Below are 21,559 nucleotides of genomic sequence, written 5' to 3' on the forward strand. Positions count from 1 at the left end.
TCATAATGAATGAATGAATAGTCTAATGAATGAATGAATGAATAGTCTAATGAATGAATAGTCTAATGAATGAATGAATGACTGAATGAATAGCCTAATGAATGAATTAATAGTCTAATGAACGAATGAATGAATAGTCTAATGAATGAATGAATAGTCTAATGAATGAATGCATGAATGAATAGTCTAAGGAATTAATGAATGGCCTAATGAATTAATGAAAAGTCTAATGAATGAATTGTCTAATGAATTAATGAATAGTCTAATGAATGAATGAATAAATAGTCTAATGAATGAACGAATGAATAGTCTAATGAATGATGGAATAGTCTAATGAATTAATGGGATCTGTAATGTGGTGTATGTGACTTACAGAGGGTCCTGGCAGGCCAGGGAAACCTCTCTCTCCACGCTGTCCTGGAAGACCAACAATACCACGCTGTCCAGCCAGACCTGAAGGACCTGAAGGACCATCGGGACCCTGGGAGGAGGAAGAGAAGAGGAAGAGGAGGAAGAGAGGAGGAATAGAGGAAGAAGAGGAGGAAGAGGAGAGAAGGAGGAGGAAGAGAGTAGGAGGAGTGAAGGAGAGGAGGAAGAGAGGAAGAGAGGAGGAGGAGAGGAGAGGAGGAAGAGAGGAGGAAGAGGGGAAGAAGAGGAGGATGAAGAGGAGGAAGAGAGGAGAGGAGGAAGAGGGGAGAGGAGGAGGAAGAGAGGAGAGGAGGAAGAGAGGAAGAAGAAGTGGAAGAGAAGAGAGGAGGAAGAGAGGAAGAAGAGGAGGAAGAAGAGGAGGAAGAGAGGAGAGGAGGAAGAGAGTAGAGGAGCAGGATAGGAGGAAGAGAGGAGAGGAGGAAGAGAGAAAGAAGAGGAGGAAGGTGAGGAAGAGAGGAGGAAGAGAGGAGGAAGAGGAGGAGAGGAGGAAGAGAGGAAGAGAGGTGGAAGGGGAGGAAGAGAGGAAGAAGAGAAGGAAGAGGAGCAAGTGGAGGACAAGAGGACAGTGTGTTATTTTCAAGTGAGTGTTTTCAACAACAACTAAAAATATATCAACAGAAAAACTATACAAATCTGTAAACACAGTGTGCAGTGCATCCACCTCCACTTCTGTGATTTAGACCAGGGAGGATCAGAGGGTCTTATCATGTCTGTTCTCTGGACTTGCCTGTCCAATTTCAGTAACAGACAGCTATGCCGGCTGTTAGTTCAGTACTGCTCAGGGGGTGAACTGTACTGCAGGGAGTGGGAAGTACAAAGTAAAACGCTTGTCCTCTCTGCCATCATATCTCTGTCCAGGGGAAGCCCACAGGTGATATTAACGCCCTGGCAGACAGCAGTGTGTTTGGGCTGGTTATTGGGTCAGTGACGGACACGTGCTTTGTTGTGATGGGGACGAGGGAATAGTGTTGTCCATTATAAATGGACCTTTCTTTCATTCCCTGGACTGATGTTTATGCCGGTTGGGTTGGAAGTCAAACCAAAAGAGAGACTTTTAAGACATAAAGCCAGTGTTGTTTTATAGCTGCAAAAGTCCAAAATGAATGTATTTCCGTGTTAACTTGAGGGGTGGGATGTGTGTTGTCAGTGACAATACAAACTGAAGAACACCACGAGTTCAGAAACACTGTGACCTAAATAACTTGTCAATGTTGAATGAAGCCTGTAGGACCTGTATTGATTAAAGCCTGTAGGACCTGTATTGATTAAAGCCTGTAGGACCTGTATTGATTAAAGCCTGTAGGACCTGTGTTGCTTCAGTAGGGTGCTGGGTTGAATAAAGCCTGTAGGACCTGTGTTGCTTCAGTAGGGTGCTGTGTTGAATAAAGCCTGTAGGACCTGTGTTGCTTCAGTAGGGTGCTGGGTTGAATAAAGCCTGTAGGACCTGTGTTGCTTCAGTAGGGTGCTGTGTTGAATAAAGCATGTAGGACCTGTGTTGCTTCAGTAGGGTGCTGGGTTGAATAAAGCCTGTAGGACCTGTGTTGATTAAAGCCTGTAGGACCTGTGTTGCTTCAGTAGGGTGCTGGGTTGAATAAAGCCTGTAGGACCTGTATTGATTAAAGCCTGTAGGACCTGTATTTATTAAAGCCTGTAGGACCTGTATTGATTAAAGCCTGTAGGACCTGTATTGATTAAAGCCTGTAGGACCTGTATTGATTAAAGCCTGTAGGACCTGTATTGATTAAAGCCTGTAGGACCTGTATTGATTAAAGCCTGTAGGACCTGTATTGATTAAAGCCTGTAGGACCTGTATTGATTAAAGCCTGTTGGACCTGTATTGATTAAAGCCTGTAGGACCTGTGTTGCTTCAGTAGGGTGCTGTGTTGAATAAAGCCTGTAGGACCTGTGTTGCTTCAGTAGGGTGCTGTGTTGAATAAAGCCTGTAGGACCTGTGTTGCTTCAGTAGGGTGCTGGGTTGAATAAAGCCTGTAGGACCTGTGTTGCTTCAGTAGGGTGCTGTGTTGAATAAAGCCTGTAGGACCTGTGTTGCTTCAGTAGGGTGCTGGGTTGAATAAAGCCTGTAGGACCTGTGTTGCTTCAGTAGGGTGCTGGGTTGAATAAAGCCTGTAGGACCTGTGTTGCTTCAGTAGGGTGCTGGGTTGAATAAAGCCTGTAGGACCTGTGTTGCTTCAGTAGGGTGCTGGGTTGAATAAAGCCTGTAGGACCTGTGTTGCTTCAGTAGGGTGCTGGGTTGAATGAGAGTTATCAAGCCCGTCCACAAGCCCGTCCACTATGCCCCGGGCTGGAGGACGGTACTGTAGTGATAAACTTACAGAGGGACCATCCTCTCCAGCATCTCCCTTCTCTCCAGGGGATCCAGCGGCTCCACGCAGCCCAGCGTCTCCCTGTCTGCCTGGGGGTCCACCGTCTCCACGCACACCCTTAGGGCCATCTTTACCAGCAGGGCCAGAGGGCCCAGCAGCACCAGGGTTACCCTGCAGAGACACCATTTATTAATGTATTTTATTTCACCTTTATTTAACCAGGTAGACTAGTTGAGAACACCTTTATTTAACCAGGTAGACTAGTTGAGAACACCTTTATTTAACCAGGTAGGCTAGTTGAGAACACCTTTATTTAACCAGGTAGGCTAGTTGAGAACACCTTTATTTAACCAGGTAGGCCAGTTGAGAACACCTTTATTTAACCAGGTAGGCTAGTTGAGAACACCTTTATTTAACCAGGTAGGCTAGTTGAGAACAAGTTCTCATTCACAACTGCGACCTGGCCAAGATAAAGCAAAGCAGTCCGATACAAACAACAACACAGAGTTACACATAGAATAAACAAGCATACAGTCAATAACACAATAGGAAAATCTATATACAGTGTGTGCAAATGAGGTAAGATTAGGTAGGTAAAGGCAATAAATATGCCGTAGTGGTGAAGTAATTACAATATAGCAAGGAGTGATAGATGTGCAGAATATGCATGTGCAAGTAGAGATACTGGAGTGAAAAGGAGCAAAACAAGAAATAACAATATGGGGATGAGGTAGTTGGGTGGGCTATTTACAGATGGGCTGTTTACAGGTGCAATGATCGGTAAGCTGCTCTGACAGCTGGTGCTTAAAGTTAGTGAGGGAGATATGAGTCTACAGCTTTTTTTTTTTGCAATTCGTTCCAGTCATTGGTGGCAGAGAACTGGAAGGAAAGGCGACCAAAGGAGGAGTTGACTTTGGGGATGACCAGTGAAATATACCAGCTGGAGCGTGTGCTACAGGTGGATGCTGCTATGGTGACCAGTGAGCTGAGATAAAGCAGAGCTTTACCTAGCAAAGACTTATAGATGACCTGGAGCTAGTGGGTTTGGTGACAAATATGTATTGAGGGCAAGCCAACGAGATCATTCAGGTCGCAGTGGTGTGTAGTATATGGGGCTTTGGGGACAAAACGGATGGCACTGTGATAGACTGCATCCAATTTGCTGAGTAGAGTGTTGGAGGCTATTTTGTAAATTACATCGCCGAAGTCAAGGATCGGTAGGATAGTCAGTTTTACGAGGGTATGTTTGGCAGCATGAGCTGGATGCTTTGTTGCGAAATAGGAAGCCGATTCTAGATTTAATTTTGGATTGGAGATGCTTAATGTGAGTCTGGAGATGCTTAATGTGAGTCTTTACAGTCTAACCAGACACCTAGGTATTTGTAGTTTGTAGCTCACATATTCGAAGTCATAACCGTCCACTACTGATGGAATGAGGTCAATATCCTTCCAGGATACCCGGCCCAGGGCGATTAGAAAGGCCTGCTCGCTGAAGTGTTTTAGGGAGCGTTTGACAGTGATGAGGGGTGGTTTGTTTGACCGCGGACCCAAGCAATGACGCAGTGATCACTGAGATCCTGGTTGAAGACAGCAGAGGTGTATTTAGAGGGCAGGTTCGTCAGGACGATATCTATGAAGATGCCCGTGTGTACGGATTTATTGATGTACCTGGTAGGTTCCTTGATCATTTGTGTGAGATTGAGGGCATCTAGCTTAGATTGTAGGACGGCCAGGGTGTTAAGCATGTCCCAGTTTAGGTCACCTAACAATATGAACTCTGAAGATAGATGGGGAGGCAATCAATTCACATATGGTGTCCAGGGCACAGCTGGGGGCCGAGGGGGGTCTATAACAAGTGGCAACAGTGAGAGACTTATTTATGGAAAGGTGGATTTTTAAAAGTAGAAGCTCGAACTGTTTGGGCATAGACCTGGATAGTAGGACAGAACTCTGCAGATATCCTGCAGTAAATTTCAACTCCACCTCCTTTGGCAGTTCTATCTTTGTGGAAAATGTTGTAGTTGGGGTTGGAAAATTCAGAACTTTTGGTTGCCTTCCTCAGCCATGTTTCAGACACGACTAGTACATCAGGGTTGGCAGAGTGTGCAAAAGCAGTGAATAAAACTAACTTAGGGAGGAGGCAGTCAGTCAATCAACCAATCAATCAGTTCATCACTCAACCGATCAACTGATCAACCAGTAAAACAAGCAACCAATCAAGCAATCAGTCAATCAACCAATCAACAGGGTTAAACCCAGAAATGTAGACTCTCTGGGACAGTGGAGGCTCATCAGAGGAGGAAGGGGAGGACTATCCTCAGTGAATGTCATAAAAATAAAAATAGTGAAACATGAAAAAATATATTCTTTTTAGATAAGAATATACTAAAGTAGTGTGTTTGGACTGGTTATTTGGTCAGTGATGAACACATACTGACTGCCCTGTCTTGTGATGGGATGAGGGAATAGTGTTTCCCATTATTTGTTCAAAAATGAAGGAGAAGCAAGAGAGAGAGAGAGAGAGAGAGCGAGAGAGCGAGAGAGCGAGAGAGAGAGAGCGAGAGAGAGAGAGAGAGAGAGAGAGAGAGAGAGAGCGAGAGAGAGAGAGCGAGAAAGAGCGAGAGAGCGAGAGAGATAGCTACATTTCATATTTTTTTTACTTAGCTACGGAATGCAGCTAGCTAGTTTAGCCTACTCAAACACCCGGCTCAAAAAGGGAGGCATGTTATGTTAGCTAGCTGGCTATCCAACACTGGAACTCTTCCAAGTCAAGAAAAGCTCTTGGTTTTATTAATTTATTGCCACCGGGGCCTGCTGGTGTAACTACTAAACTGCTTGCTGATTGTACATTGTACTGCACGATTGTAGCAGGTTTACTAACACATTAGTTATAGTAACTTTGTTTTTGACTTGACATTAGCTAATATGGTGACAACAATGTAGGATGTGCGTAGCGGTTAGTGGTTATGATATGAAGGTTTGGCTTGGTTTCTTTTTGTTCACTGGTCACAGGCAGCTGAATGTGATGTGTTATGCACTGAAGGGAAAAGATAAGAGAGCACGTAGATGCAAGAAGGAATTATACAATGATCTGTCTGCTATGAAAGCGAATTGTGTTTGCATGTGATCAGGGGTGTATTCATTCTGCCGGTTTTATTTAAAAATGTTTCTTAAACAGAAGCAACGGGGATAACCATATCTGAAATTGTCCAATAGAAATTCTCGTTTGCAACTGTTTGGACTAATGATTACACCCTAGATCGGCTAGCAAGATTATTGAATGTGGCAATGTCTGTCACCGTGATAACTCTCAACCTGTGGAACAATGTTGTAAACGTTCATTCATAGGCTAGTTTGTAGCAACCTCATGCCGTGTATAGGGAAAATGAGAGTATCATGTAGTAGCCGATACCTATCACTGTTACATTGAACTGGGTGAATGGAATATGAATGTCAGTCATCCAATATGCTGTAATAGAAATAAGGCCATGCTATTTTAACAAAATAATCATCCTCTCTCATCTTGACCGTCACTTCTCTGCCCACAGACTGATAGGAGCAGGTCAGTACTCTCTATAATAACAACCATTCAGACAGATAGGAGAAGGTCAGTACTCTCTACAATAACAACAGATAGGAGCAGGTCAGTACTCTCTGTAATAACAACCATTCAGACTGATAGGAGCAGGTCAGTACTCTCTGTAATAACAACAGATAGGAGCAGGTCAGTACTCTCTGTAATAACAACCATTCAGAAGAACAGAATGAAACCAGGTTGATATCATCGACATCCAGCGTTATTCACTAAATACTATACTAAATATTATAGTAAGTACTATAGTAAATACTATACTAAATACTATACTAAATATTATAGTAAGTACTATAGTAAGTCCTATACTAAATACTATACTAAATACTATACTAAATATTATAGTAAGTATTATAGTAAATACTATACTAAATACTATAGTAAATATTATACAAAATACTATAATAAATAATATACTAAATACTATACTAAATATTATACTAATTCAAACTTTTAACAAATCAAAAACTGAAAAATTGGGCGTGCAAAATTATTCAGCCCCCTTAAGTTAATACTTTGTAGCGCCACCTTTTGCTGCGATTACAGCTGTAAGTCGCTTGGGGTATGTCTCTATCAGTTTTGCACATCGAGAGACTGACATTTTTAGAAGGACGGCCAGGTCTTGGTAGATTTGCAGTGGTCTGATACTCCTTCCATTTCAATATTATCGCTTGCACAGTGCTCCTTGGGATGTTTAAAGCTTGGGAAATCTTTTTGTATCCAAATCCGGCTTTAAACTTCTTCACAACAGTATCTCGGACCTGCCTGGTGTGTTCCTTGTTCTTCATGATGCTCTCTGAGCTTTTAACGGACCTCTGAGACTATCACAGTGCAGGTGCATTTATACGGAGACTTGATTACACACAGGTGGATTGTATTTATCATCATTAGTCATTTAGGTCAACATTGGATCATTCAGAGATCCTCACTGAACTTCTGGAGAGAGTTTGCTGCACTGAAAGTAAATGGGCTGAATAATTTTGCACGCCCAATTTTTCAGTTTTTGATTTGTTAAAAAAGTTTGAAATATCCAATAAATGTCGTTCCACTTCATGATTGTGTCCCACTTGTTGTTGATTCTTCACAAAAAAATACAGTTTTATATCTTTATGTTTGAAGCCTGAAATGTGGCAAAAGGTTGCAAAGTTCAAGGGGGCCGAATACTTTCGCATGGCACTGTATATATATATAGCTGGACATTGTGTTGTATAATTTTAACAAAGTGATGATTGATTTCAACGACTGAATACAGTGGGTGAACACTGTATTCATAATAGTCTGTGTGTTCTGAAAAGTATCAGGAAAAACTTGGAAAATGTTTACCAACATGGTTACACCCACATAAAAACAAGGCCTTTTCTATTCCAGTCAAATCCAACACCTCAGATCACTGCGAACAATCCTAGTTTACAAGTAGAACAATCAGTGTCATTTAGTCTTCAGTAACAATGCTCAGGTAAGGTGTTTGAGTTGTGTTTTGCTGATAAGCGATTGTACTTACGTTGGGACCAGGGGGCCCGACTCTGCCGGCAGCACCAGGGAAACCAGTGGCACCCTGTCAGTGAGAGAGGTTGTTGATGAAATGGAAAAATTACAAAACAATATAAAACAACAATGCGGAAATGAAATACACAATATGAGATTTATACTTACAGGGGGTCCCTGAGCACCGCGAGCACCTTTAGGTCCAGAAACGCCAGTTGGTCCCTGAAATGAAGGAAATTATCTGAAGTTTTATGAAGAAACGTGAAGCAAGTAACTCCAACAGAATATTTGGTAACCAATACATTTCAGGAAAAAGTGAAACTTACGGAAGGTCCAGGAGCTCCAGAGGGTCCCTGGGGTCCAGGGGCACCAGCGTCTCCCTTCTGGCCACCCTCTCCCTGCTCTCCTTTGGCTCCGGGCTGACCATCAGATCCCTGGGGTTGGGACACAGGGAGAAAGACAGCTCAGACAGCTACTTGCTTCAACATACAACAAGCAGCAGGGGTCACCACCCCCTTCTATTTAATCATCCATTTGAATGGATGAGACCGTCCTGTAAATGTGGCAGCCCGGGATGTTGACGGTAGGACCGACAGTGAGAGAAAGCGCATCAACAGTACATTGTCCTTGGTGAAGTTACTTACAGGAGGCCCAGCGAAGCCAGCAGGCCCAGGAGGTCCGGTCTCACCCCTGTCTCCCTGTTAGGAGAGAAGACGGGGAACAAGTTGAGCAGAATACACTTCCCCTAACATACCCTTCTTCAAATGACATATCATGTACCGCATCAACTTCTGTGTTAATTCAATTGTTCTATTGAGAGCTGGAGAGTATAGCAGGACAACAGGATTCTCTACTCTGGATCAGTACAGAGACCTAGAGATGGCAGTAGATCCTAATCAGACAGCTGAGGCAAAGTAAAAAAAACAACAACATATTTCTGATGTAATGAATGCCATTTAGCAGACACTTTTATCCAAAGCGTTTAGCATACGTTAACACATATTGATTGTTCACGGTAATCGAACCCACAACCCTGGTGTTGAAAATGTCATGTTCTACCAACTGATCTACACGGGACCACAAGTCATTTTTTAAAACTTTATCCTAATTTGTGTGTGTGTGTGTGTGTGTGGTACCTACAGGAGCACCACGGGCACCGGCAGCACCGGAAGGTCCAGATGGACCAGATTCACCCTATAGGAGGAAACACAGAGGTCAGAGGTCAGTCACAAAGGTCAATCATAAGTCCATATATCCCACTTTATATGGACTGTCTGTATCACACAGATACCAGTCCATAAATCACACCTTATACGGACTGTCTGTATCATACAGATACCAGTCCATAAATCACACCTTATATGGACTGTCTGTATCATACAGTTTGTGAGAGGTAACCTCCCAACAGATGGACTGTCTGTATCATACAGTTTGTGAGAGGTAACCTCCCAACAGATGGACTGTCTGTATCATACAGTTTGTGAGAGGTAACCTCCCAACAGATGGACTGTCTGTATCATACAGTTTGTGAGAGGTAACCTCCCAACAGATGGACTGTCTGTATCATACAGTTTGTGAGAGGTAACCTCCCAACAGATGGACTGTCTGTATCATACAGTTTGTGAGAGGTAACCTCCCAACAGATGGACTGTCTGTATCATACAGTTTGTGAGAGGTAACCTCCCAACAGATGATATGTCTGTATCATACAGTTTGTGAGAGGTAACCTCCCAACAGATGGACTGTCTGTATCATACAGTTTGTGAGAGGTAACCTCCCAACAGATGATATGTCTGTATCATACAGTTTGTGAGAGGTAACCTCCCAACAGATGGACTGTCTGTATCATACAGTTTGTGAGAGGTAACCTCCCAACAGATGGACTGTCTGTATCATACAGTTTGTGAGAGGTAACCTCCCAACAGATGGACTGTCTGTATCATACAGTTTGTGAGAGGTAACCTCCCAACAGATGGACTGTCTGTATCATACAGTTTGTGAGAGGTAACCTCCCAACAGATGGACTGTCTGTATCATACAGTTTGTGAGAGGTAACCTCCCAACAGATGGACTGTCTGTATCATACAGTTTGTGAGAGGTAACCTCCCAACAGATGGACTGTCTGTATCATACAGTTTGTGAGAGGTAACCTCCCAACAGATGGACTGTCTGTATCATACAGTTTGTGAGAGGTAACCTCCCAACAGATGGACTGTCTGTATCATACAGTTTGTGAGAGGTAACCTCCCAACAGATGGACTGTCTGTATCATACAGTTTGTGAGAGGTAACCTCCCAACAGATGGACTGTCTGTATCATACAGTTTGTGAGAGGTAACCTCCCAACAGATGGACTGTCTGTATCATACAGTTTGTGAGAGGTAACCTCCCAACAGATGATATGTCTGTATCATACAGTTTGTGAGAGGTAACCTCCCAACAGATGGACTGTCTGTATCATACAGTTTGTGAGAGGTAACCTCCCAACAGATGGACTGTCTGTATCATACAGTTTGTGAGAGGTAACCTCCCAACAGATGGACTGTCTGTATCATACAGTTTGTGAGAGGTAACCTCCCAACAGATGGACTGTCTGTATCATACAGTTTGTGAGAGGTAACCTCCCAACAGATGGACTGTCTGTATCATACAGTTTGTGAGAGGTAACCTCCCAACAGATGGACTGTCTGTATCATACAGTTTGTGAGAGGTAACCTCCCAACAGATGGACTGTCTGTATCATACAGTTTGTGAGAGGTAACCTCCCAACAGATGGACTGTCTGTATCATACAGTTTGTGAGAGGTAACCTCCAAACAGATGGACTGTCTGTATCATACAGTTTGTGAGAGGTAACCTCCCAACAGATGGACTGTCTGTATCATACAGTTTGTGAGAGGTAACCTCCCAACAGATGATATGTCTGTATCATACAGTTTGTGAGAGGTAACCTCCCAACAGATGGACTGTCTGTATCATACAGTTTGTGAGAGGTAACCTCACAACAGATGGACTGTCTGTATCATACAGTTTGTGAGAGGTAACCTCCCAACAGATGGACTGTCTGTATCATACAGTTTGTGAGAGGTAACCTCCCAACAGATGGACTGTCTGTATCATACAGTTTGTGAGAGGTAACCTCCCAACAGATGGACTGTCTGTATCATACAGTTTGTGAGAGGTAACCTCCCAACAGATGGACTGTCTGTATCATACAGTTTGTGAGAGGTAACCTCCCAACAGATGATATGGCTGTATGTTTTTTTTCTTCTTCTGACTGATCTAATACAATCATTAAAATAATCAATGAACTATTATTCAAGTTTAAAGACAAATTGCTCACCTTCTCTCCGTTGGGACCAGCTGGGCCAGGAGGACCAATGGGACCAGTCAAACCCTAGAAGAGTTACGGAAAAGAGAAATGTTTCAGTACAATATCTAGTATATCTGACATTTTGCTGTTGTCTCACTGTACACAAATGCCCGTGAACAAATGAACAATTTAAGTTTAGTGTGTATACTTGGACTTGCTGGAGGGAATATTTAAATGTGTTGATTATTAAATGGTAGAGTGAGTGAGGTCATCAATGTGTTGATAATTAAATGGTAGAGTGAGTGAGGTCATCAATGTGTTGATTATTAAATGGTAGAGTGAGTGATGTCATCAATGTGTTGATAATTAAAAGGTAGAGTGAGTGAGGTCATCAATGTGTTGATAATTAAATGGTAGAGTGAGTGAGGTCATCAATGTGTTGATTATTAAATGGTAGAGTGAGTGAGGTCATAGGGCTGGGTGATACGGTGCATGATGATGATGATGATGATGAGGATGAGGAGGATGGTCACTCACTCTTGAGCCGTCTTTGCCAGAAGCACCCTCAGGTCCCTTCTCTCCGTTGTCACCCTGTGGGACACAAACACAATGACATTATAATTGCATTACTAACTGCATATAATTCAATATGCAATCACATCAATTGTTGCCAAACATACATCTGTTACTATTGTCTCCAGCAGATCCTGTTGTTAAGTGCATGTCCCTTTCACAGCTTATTATTATGATGAATCATATTGCATTACATTTCATTGCATTGGCTACATTACATTAACATGACTGTTCCTCTGCTGCTCTCGAGCAGGCACTACTTACTCTGTCTCCCTTAGGTCCGGGGATGCCTGAGGCCCCTCTCTCTCCGGGCATACCCTGCAGACCGGGGGGTCCCTGGGCACCCGATGCGCCACCTGGTCCGATCGCTCCCTGGAAAACAGAACAGATTGGACACAAACACTGTCAACAGCTGCAGGGACACCATAGGAAAGGTAACGGAATGCAGAAGGGTATGTTGTTGTTTACTCGTCTCATTATATGCCCAACGATATTTGTCCCTCAGGCATGAACCAAATTTTTGGAATTGAATTGAATAGATGGAATATAACAGAACAGTATTCTCCCTACAATGAGGAAATAGACCTGTTCACAGGGACATGATTCACCGTGAGGAAATAGACCTGTTCACAGGGACATGATTCATCATGAGGAAATAGACCTGTTCACAGGGACATGATTCATCATGAGGAAATAGACCTGTTCACAGGGACATGATTCACCATGAGGAAATAGACCTGTTCACAGGGACATGATTCACCATGAGGAAATAGACCTGTTCACAGGGACATGATTCATCATGAGGAAATAGACCTGTTCACAGGGACATGATTCATCATGAGGAAATAGACCTGTTCACAGGGACATGATTCATCATGAGGAAATAGACACAGGGATATGATTCATCATGAGGAAATAGACCTGTTCACAGGGACATGATTCATCATGAGGAAATAGACCTGTTCACAGGGACATGATTCATCATGAGGAAATAGACACAGGGACATGATTCATCATGAGGAAATAGACCTGTTCACAGGGACATGATTCATCATGAGGAAATAGACACAGGGACATGATTCATCATGAGGAAATAGACCTGTTCACAGGGACATGATTCATCATGAGGAAATAGACCTGTTCACAGGGACATGATTCATCATGAGGAAATAGACACAGGGACATGATTCATCATGAGAAAATAGACCTGTTCACAGGGACATGATTCATCATGAGGAAATAGACCTGTTCACAGGGACATGATTCATTGTGAGGAAATAGACACAGGAATATGATTTATCAAAAGAAACAACATCAAATACAAGGAGAATTGTACCCAGTGGGCAAAAATGTTTGAAAGTAATATAATATTGTAATTTCAAAAGACACCTTCAGGGGTATCCACATCTTCATCATTAAACTTAAAAAAAAAAAATGTAATTTCCTTTCTGATATGAGACGGTTTCAGAGTATAATGTATTTGAGAATCATTCTAAGGTTGTTTGGGACGTGATTCAGTTTTCCATTGCAATATGCATGATCAATCAGCACAGCTAAAGTAAAGTACAGGACATGATTTCAAACAGCATTTGATCTGAGGTCTGAGCTGTTTATAGCGTCGACATTGTTGTTGTTGTTGTTCTTCTTCTACTACACTGAGTATACAAAACATTATGAACACCTTCCTAATATTGAGTTAAACCCCTTTACTAGTGTGATTCCAGCTGGTAAACCGCAAATTCTACCAGCCTGGGTGACATTCTACCAGCCTGGGTGGTATTCTACAGGATGGGTGGTATTCTACAGGCTGGGTGATATTCTACAGGCTGGGTGGTATTCTACAGGCTGGGTGGTATTCTACAGCACGGGTGACATTATACCAGCCTGGGTGGTATTCTACAGGCTGGGTGGTATTCTACAGGCTGGGTAGTATTCTACAGGCTGGGTGGTATTCTACAGCACGGGTGGTATTCTACAGCACGGGTGACATTATACCAGCCTGGGTGACATTCTACCAGCCTGGGTGACATTCTACTAGCCTGGGTGACATTCTACCAGCCTGGGTGACATTCTACCAGCCTGGGTGACATTCTACTAGCCTGGGTGACATTCTACTAGCCTGGATGACATTCTACCAGCCTGGGTGACATTCTACTAGCCTGGGTGACATTCTACCAGCCTGGGTGACATTCTACCAGCCTGGGTCGTATTCTACAGGCTGGGTGGTATTCTACAGGCTGGGTGATATTCTACAGGCTGGGTGGTATTCTACAGGCTGGGTGGTATTCTACAGCACGGGTGACATTATACCAGCCTGGGTGGTATTCTACAGGCTGGGTGGTATTCTACAGGCTGGGTGGTATTCTACAGGCTGGGTGGTATTCTACAGCACGGGTGGTATTCTACATGCTGGGTGGTATTCTACATGCTGGGTGGTATTCTACAGCACGGGTGGTATTCTACAGCACGGGTGGTATTCTACAGCACGGGTGACATTATACCAGCCTGGGTGACATTCTACCAGCCTGGGTGACATTCTACTAGCCTGGGTGACATTCTACCAGCCTGGGTGACATTCTACCAGCCTGGGTGACATTCTACTAGCCTGGGTGACATTCTACTAACCTGGATGACATTCTGCCAGCCTGGGTGACATTCTACCAGCCTGGGTGACATTCTACCAGCCTGGGTGACATTCTACTAGCCTGGGTGACATTCTACTAGCCTGGATGACATTCTACTAGCCTGGGTGACATTCTACCAGCCTGGGTGACATTCTACTAGCCTGGGTGACATTCTACTAGCCTGGGTGACATTCTACCAGCCTGGGTGGTATTCTACCGCACGGGTGACATTATACCAGCCCGGGTGACATTCTACCAGCCTGGGTGACATTCTACCAGCCTGGATGACATTCTACCAGCCTGGATGACATTATACTAGCCTGGGTGACATTCTACCAGCCTGGGTGACATTCTACCAGCCTGGGTGACATTCTACTAGCCTGGGTGACATTCTACTAGCCTGGGTGGTATTCTACAGGCTGGGTGACATTCTACAGGCTGGGTGACATTCTACTAGACTGGGTGACATTCTACAGCCTGGGTGACATTATACCAGCATGGGTGACATTCTACTAGCCTGGGTGACATTCTACCAGCCTGGGTGGTATTCTACAGGCTGGGTGACATTCTACCAGCCTGGGTGACATTCTACAGGCTGGGTGACATTCTACCAGCCTGGGTGACATTCTACTAGCCTGGGTGACATTCTACCAGCCTGGGTGGTATTCTACAGGCTGGGTGACATTCTACTAGCCTGGGTGACATTCTACCAGCCTGGGTGACATTCTACTAGCCTGGGTGACATTGTACTAGCCTGGGTGACATTCTACCAGCCTGGGTGACATTCTATCAGCCTGGGTGACATTCTACTAGCCTGGGTGACATTCTACTAGCCTGGGTGGTATTCTACAGGCTGGGTGACATTCTACAGGCTGGGTGACATTCTACTAGCCTGGGTGACATTCTACAGCCTGGGTGACATTCTACCAGCATGGGTGACATTCTACTTGCCTGGGTGACATTCTACCAGCCTGGGTGGTATTCTACAGGCTGGGTGACATTCTACCAGCCTGGGTGACATTTTACAGGCTGGGTGACATTCTACCAGCCTGGGTGACATTCTACTAGCCTGGGTGACATTCTACCAGCCTGGGTGGTATTCTACAGGCTGGGTGACATTCTACTAGCCTGGGTGACATTCTACCAGCCTGGGTGACATTCTACTAGCCTGGGTGACATTGTACTAGCCTGGGTGACATTCTACCAGCCTGGGTGACATTCTACTAGCCTGGGTGACATTGTACTAGCCTGGGTGACATTCTACTAGCCCGGGTGACATTCTACCAGCCTGGGTGGTATTCTACCAGCATGGGTGACATTCTACCAGCCTGGGTGACATTCTACCAGCCTGGATGACATTCTACCAGTCTGGGTGGTATTCTACTACCCTGGGTGACATTCTACCAGACTGGGTGACATTCTACCAGCTGGGTGACATTCTACCAGCCTGGGTGACATTCTACCAGTCTGTGTGGTATTCTACTAGCCTGGGTGACATTCTACCAGTCTGGGTGACATTCTACCAGTCTGGGTGGTATTCTACTAGCCTGGGTGACATTCTACCACTCTGGGTGACAGTTTACTAGCCTGGGTGACATTCTACCAGCCAAGGGTCCAACATCTGGAATATTAGGTATGTGAGAAGGTCTCCACAGTGTGTTTCTCTCACCTTGGGTCCGTCAGTTCCAGGAGTTCCAGGCAGACCACGAGGTCCCTGCAGCCCCTGAGGCCCAGCACCTCCTCTCTCTCCTGGGAAACCACGCTCACCCTACAGGGTGACAGACAGAGACAGGGATGGATGGTTCATAGTATTGCTCAGCATTACTCTATATGAGTTCCTCCCATTCTCCATAATGGGAGTTAGCTATATGAACATTGTAGGTGTGGGAGATGAGAGGTAGAGGAGATTAAACTCACTCTGGGTCCAGTGGCACCAGCAGCTCCACCCTCTCCTGGAACACCCATGTCACCGGGCTTGCCCCCCTCACCAGGTGGGCCGGGAGGTCCGGGCAGACCCTGTATACAGGAAGCAAATCAATGAATCAATCAGTGAATCAATCAATCAACTAACCAAGTGGCTATTGTTATCTCTTGCGAAGTGTAGTTGAGTGTCAATGTGATTGGACACATGTAGTCTATATATCAATGTGATTGGACACATGTAGTCTATATGTCAATGTGATTGGACACATGTAGTCTATATGTCAATGTGATTGGACACATGTAGTCTATATGTCAATGTGATTGGACACATGTAGTCTATATGTCAATGTGATTGGACACATAGTCTATATGTCAATGTGATTGGACACATGTAGTCTATATGTCAATGTGATTGAACACATGTAGTCTATATGTCAATGTGATTGGACACATAGTCTATATGTCAATGTGATTGGACACATGTAGTCTATATGTCAATGTGATTGGACACATGTAGTCTATATGTCAATGTGATTGGACACATGTAGTCTATATGTCAATGTGATTGGACACATGTAGTCTATGTGATACTGTATATGATGGGAGCATGTGAACGCAGAGTGACAGACAGACAGACAGACAGACAGACAGACAGACAGACAGACAGACAGTGAACGCAGAGTGACAGACAGACAGACAGACAGACAGGTACACAGTGAACGCAGAGTGACAGACAGACAGACAGAGACAGACAGACAGACACTAACCTGGAAGCCAGAAGGTCCAGGCTGTCCTTGCTCTCCTCTTTCTCCAGCAGGGCCCTGTGGTAAATAAGGGTTAACACTGAGCATTATAGCTGTGGCTGGGTTGCCGTGAAAAACTCATTAAGAATTGTGCCTTTAAACTCAATCGACACATCTAACCAAGTCATTGTGAACAAGTTGGTCTTATCTTGTCGATTCATTCTTACAATAATCATACAATCTTACATCCACAACGAAACATAAATCAGAAAGGTTAGCGAGCTGTGAATTGACAACGACACTTGTTGAACACTGAGAATTATATCCAGCCTGGGCTATGGGAAGGCTTGAGTTATCAGGTCGTTTTAGAGTGTGATTGGACAGGTAAAGACACTCACAGCAGGGCCAGGTGGTCCAGCAGCTCCAGTCTCACCATCCTTTCCAGGAAGACCCTATAGGGAGACAGAGAGGGATGTGAGAGAAGGAGAGAAAGCGAGAGAGAGATATCACCAGTGTGGAGGCCATACATGGGGCCATGGGAGCCAGTTGACTGATAGATGTAAACATAACTATCACTACTGGTTGGGGATAAACTGAGTACGTGGAATGGTTTCCTAACAATAGCAGTGTTTTCTACATATTTTACATTATATATAATATCATCAAAAATAGGGTTAGCAGGCTATTTATGATTTGCAGCAGTATTTGGTTGAATCGGAATTCATTCCTGAAAGCATTTAATATTTCTAATCCTTTCTAAGAGGGTATAAGGTATGTTTACTCTGCCACATTTCTACCCATAATGCAGTCTGTGTCTGTCTGGGTGATCAACAGAGAAATGACTTACCCTCAGACCTGGGGCACCAAGAAGCCCCTTTTCTCCTCCCTTCCCAGGCTCACCCTAGTCACAGGAAAACACATCCACCAGTCAGTCACAAAGGATATCCAGCTGTATCCAGAGTAGACAAACACTGTCCATGGCAACTAGTGTCCAAGCTCTGAGTAGAGCCCTAATCAGGAGATATATCATCTCCATATTTTAAAATACATCAATCAATCAACCAATCAAACACCCAATAAATAAATAAATCACTCAATCAACCAATCAAACACCCAATAAATCACTCAATCAATTAATCAAACACCCAATAAATAAATAAATCACTCAATCAATTAATCAAACACCCAATAAATAAATAAATCACTCAATCAACCAATCAAACACCCAATAAATCAATCAATCAATCAATTAATCAAACACCCAATAAATAAATAAATCAATCAATCAACCAATCAAATACCCAATGAATAAATCAATCAATCAATTAATCAAACACCAAATAAATAAATAAATAAATCACTCAATCAACCAATCAAACATCCAATAAATCAATCAATCAATTAATCAAACACCAAATAAATAAATAAATAAATCACTCAATCAACCAATCAAACATCCAATAAATCAATCAATCAATTAATCAAACACCAAATAAATAAATAAATAAATCACTCAATCAACCAATCAAACATCCAATAAATCAATCAATCAATTAATCAAACACCAAATAAATAAATAAATAAATCACTCAATCAACCAATCAAACATCCAATAAATCAATCAATCAATTAATCAAACACCAAATAAATAAATAAATAAATAAATAAATAAATCACTCAATCAACCAATCAAACATCCAATAAATCCATCAATCAATCAAACACCTAATCAATCAATCAACCAATCAAACATCCAATAAATCAATCAATAAATCAATCAATCAATCAACCAATCAAACACCCAATAAATCAATCAATCAATCTAACAGTGACACTCACGTTGGCTCCCTTGGGTCCGGGGAATCCCATCACGCCAGGCTGACCGCGGGCTCCCATAGGGCCAGGGGGCCCGGGGCGACCATCCTCACCAGCAGCACCCTAAATGTGAACCCAGGAGGGTCAGTCTATCAATTCATCTTGCAATCACATTTATTTGTGAAGCCCATCTTTCATCAGCAGATGAGACATCCTAATAACGTAAAGTCATGTCTGACTGGGAAGTCTGGATGGATATTTGATAGAGTTGCACATGAATTCAATGTGGAAGTAAATCGTCAAGTCATGCACCTGAGGGATTTTCTACACTGTCAGAGTCAATGATGTATATAAACCCAGTCAGTCATCTAGTGTCTATATAAATCATTGGTCAGAGTCCTGTGAACGTACTGATTCATCTAGTGTCTATTTAAATCATTGGTCAGAGTCCTGTGAAAATAATGACTCATCTAGTGATCAAGTTCATGTTTAAAATAAACATTTAAAATAAACATATTTTTTTACAGTCATTGATCAAAACAAACAACAAGCACAGTGTACTTACACCAGGTCCAACTTTGCCTTGAGGACCAGTATCTCCAGGACGACCAGTAAGACCCTACAGGACAAGCAGAGAGACACATTTGGATCAAACTTCCTAAAAGCCCTGAGAAATTCAACTCGGACTCATCAAAAGTGTACTGTATGTGTGTCAAATCTCCAGTGATCATGTCTTGGCAGAGCAGCCATTGCACCTATATGAGCCTATATGTTTAATGATGTTGGAGATTTGAGACCAAACTACAGTAACATACATATACACAAAAGACCTGGGGTAGCATAGGTACAACGTGATGATGTCAAAAACTACAGAGATAATGTATTGAGTTATTCAGTCATAGTTGGGAGAACTATTCTATCTTACCAGAGCATTGATACATACTGCTGTTGCAGACGGCAGAACGATATTGAAGTGGAACTTACTCTTGCGCCAGGAAGACCGGGCTCGCCAGGGCGACCAGGGTCACCGCCGGCTCCCTTAGGGCCGGACACGCCGCCGACTCCACGCTCGCCAGGGGCTCCCTGGATTAAGAGGACAAATGTGCTACTCAATGGAGAATTTCAATCAATCAATCAATCAATCAATCAATTAAGACCAACGCCAGTTGTTCCCTGTATTAGGAGGTCAAATAATACAGTTACTCAGTGGAGATCAATCAATCAATCAATCGATTAATCACTAAATTAACCAAATCAAGACACATCTACCTCCACAGACACTTTAAATGAGGCTACAGTGAACCCTGCATTAGGACTACAAATCAACTGAAGACGCACTGAGGGAAGTGTTTGACACTGTGACATACTAAAATGTAAGCCTGTGTGTTTGTCCCTTAATAAACCTCAACAGACCATTACAGATGTTCCTTTATTTTTTTTCTTCTGGGATATAGTCATCTTGTGAAGTGTCATGGAGGTTTAGATAATTTTTAAGAAGGACAATGAGTCAGTCACTCCGGGGCGAATCCTCGCTTCCATTTAAGTCGAATTGACATTAATTTGACTTGAGTGGAAGTTAGAATTCACCTCTATGTGGATAACATCCTCTCCGTCTAGTCACTTCACACCGAGGCTACGCTAGGCAACCGGGCCTCTGAGGACCTGGAAATGACATGTCAAAATGACGGGAGTCAATTGTCTTGACATGATGAACTGAGAAAATATCCCTTCTGACTCATTCACCATATTTAATGAATAGGAATAAAAAAAAAAAGTGAACAATAGATTCATTTATAATGAAATGAAATGCTTCCAGTCTGAGACATTGGGTCTAAAGTCGGTGGTGTGGATGAGGTTTGGTGCTGACCTCTGGTGGTTAATAGTGGAATTACAGTTGACTCCACTGACACCAACAGAAGCCATGTCTTTTCTTTGTGACTCATCATTTTCTGTCATTCACAGCTGTGACTAAATATTGTCGCAGAATATTTAGTCAGATTGGGGTTGCAATCGCCTAAGGATTCCAATATATCAGCGATTTGAGTCAGCGAGGAAGAATCGTCACTACTATTCAAGCACGGGATGTTTAACTGTGGATTAAATGCTCAGCTAACTGCGTGTATAACCCTGCAGTGCTGTGGATAAGTCTATCTGCCGTGATCGCCATGGTTTCAGATTTACAGCCATGTCACTGCTGACTCATGTAGTATAGAATTCATCTCCCTAGTCCTGCCAGTTTTAGAGTAGCCTATTCAGTTGAGGGTGAACGTATCCTGTACCACAGCAGTTAGTTTCCCATCCCCTTAATAACGATAATCCCATCCTCTGGGACCACGTTGTCATGGTGACGCTTACCTTGGGACCAGCCAGACCATCCTGACCTGGGAAACCACGGTTACCGGGGGCGCCCTAAACAAAAAACAACAACAACAACAGGGTTCAGGGTGAGGTCAGGAAGAAAATAAGAAAAAAAAACGATTCAACATTTAACGCTGGGAGTGAGACCATCGTGTGTGATGAATATAAAATGGAACGGACAGCCCGTTCTGTGGCCGCACACAGGTCTAGTAGCTGCTCATGTCATTTCCTCAGTTTTACGGCATACAAAACACATAGCGCCTCGACAAGTGGTTAGGGAATGATAGGTGGCCGTGTGTATTCTGACGGGGAGATAACATGGGTGATAACATGGGTGATAACGTGGGTGATCATGTGGGTGATCATGTGGGTGATAACATGG

General features: G+C 43.3%; 1 protein-coding gene across 2 annotated transcripts in view; it reads right to left on the reverse strand.

Annotated features, from left to right (window-relative positions):
- Positions 1-21,559, reverse strand: part of LOC139402209 (collagen alpha-1(II) chain-like) — an 86,339-nt gene that overhangs the window by 9,275 nt on the left and 55,505 nt on the right. For both annotated transcript variants that reach the window (XM_071146315.1, XM_071146316.1), the window contains 19 exons: positions 21,175-21,228; positions 19,804-19,902; positions 19,385-19,438; positions 18,844-18,942; positions 17,852-17,905; positions 17,403-17,456; positions 17,029-17,082; positions 16,256-16,354; positions 16,008-16,106; positions 11,979-12,086; positions 11,679-11,732; positions 11,172-11,225; positions 8,971-9,024; positions 8,475-8,528; positions 8,157-8,264; positions 7,999-8,052; positions 7,847-7,900; positions 2,763-2,924; positions 374-481 (listed from right to left, as the gene is read on the reverse strand). In XM_071146315.1, the coding sequence (XP_071002416.1) occupies positions 374-481; positions 2,763-2,924; positions 7,847-7,900; positions 7,999-8,052; positions 8,157-8,264; positions 8,475-8,528; positions 8,971-9,024; positions 11,172-11,225; positions 11,679-11,732; positions 11,979-12,086; positions 16,008-16,106; positions 16,256-16,354; positions 17,029-17,082; positions 17,403-17,456; positions 17,852-17,905; positions 18,844-18,942; positions 19,385-19,438; positions 19,804-19,902; positions 21,175-21,228 (1,476 nt within the window). The remainder of the gene's footprint in view (positions 1-373; positions 482-2,762; positions 2,925-7,846; positions 7,901-7,998; positions 8,053-8,156; positions 8,265-8,474; positions 8,529-8,970; positions 9,025-11,171; positions 11,226-11,678; positions 11,733-11,978; positions 12,087-16,007; positions 16,107-16,255; positions 16,355-17,028; positions 17,083-17,402; positions 17,457-17,851; positions 17,906-18,843; positions 18,943-19,384; positions 19,439-19,803; positions 19,903-21,174; positions 21,229-21,559) is intronic.

This window comes from Oncorhynchus clarkii, unplaced genomic scaffold, assembly GCF_045791955.1.
Source record: "Oncorhynchus clarkii lewisi isolate Uvic-CL-2024 unplaced genomic scaffold, UVic_Ocla_1.0 unplaced_contig_4274_pilon_pilon, whole genome shotgun sequence".
Classification (NCBI taxonomy): domain Eukaryota; kingdom Metazoa; phylum Chordata; class Actinopteri; order Salmoniformes; family Salmonidae; genus Oncorhynchus; species Oncorhynchus clarkii.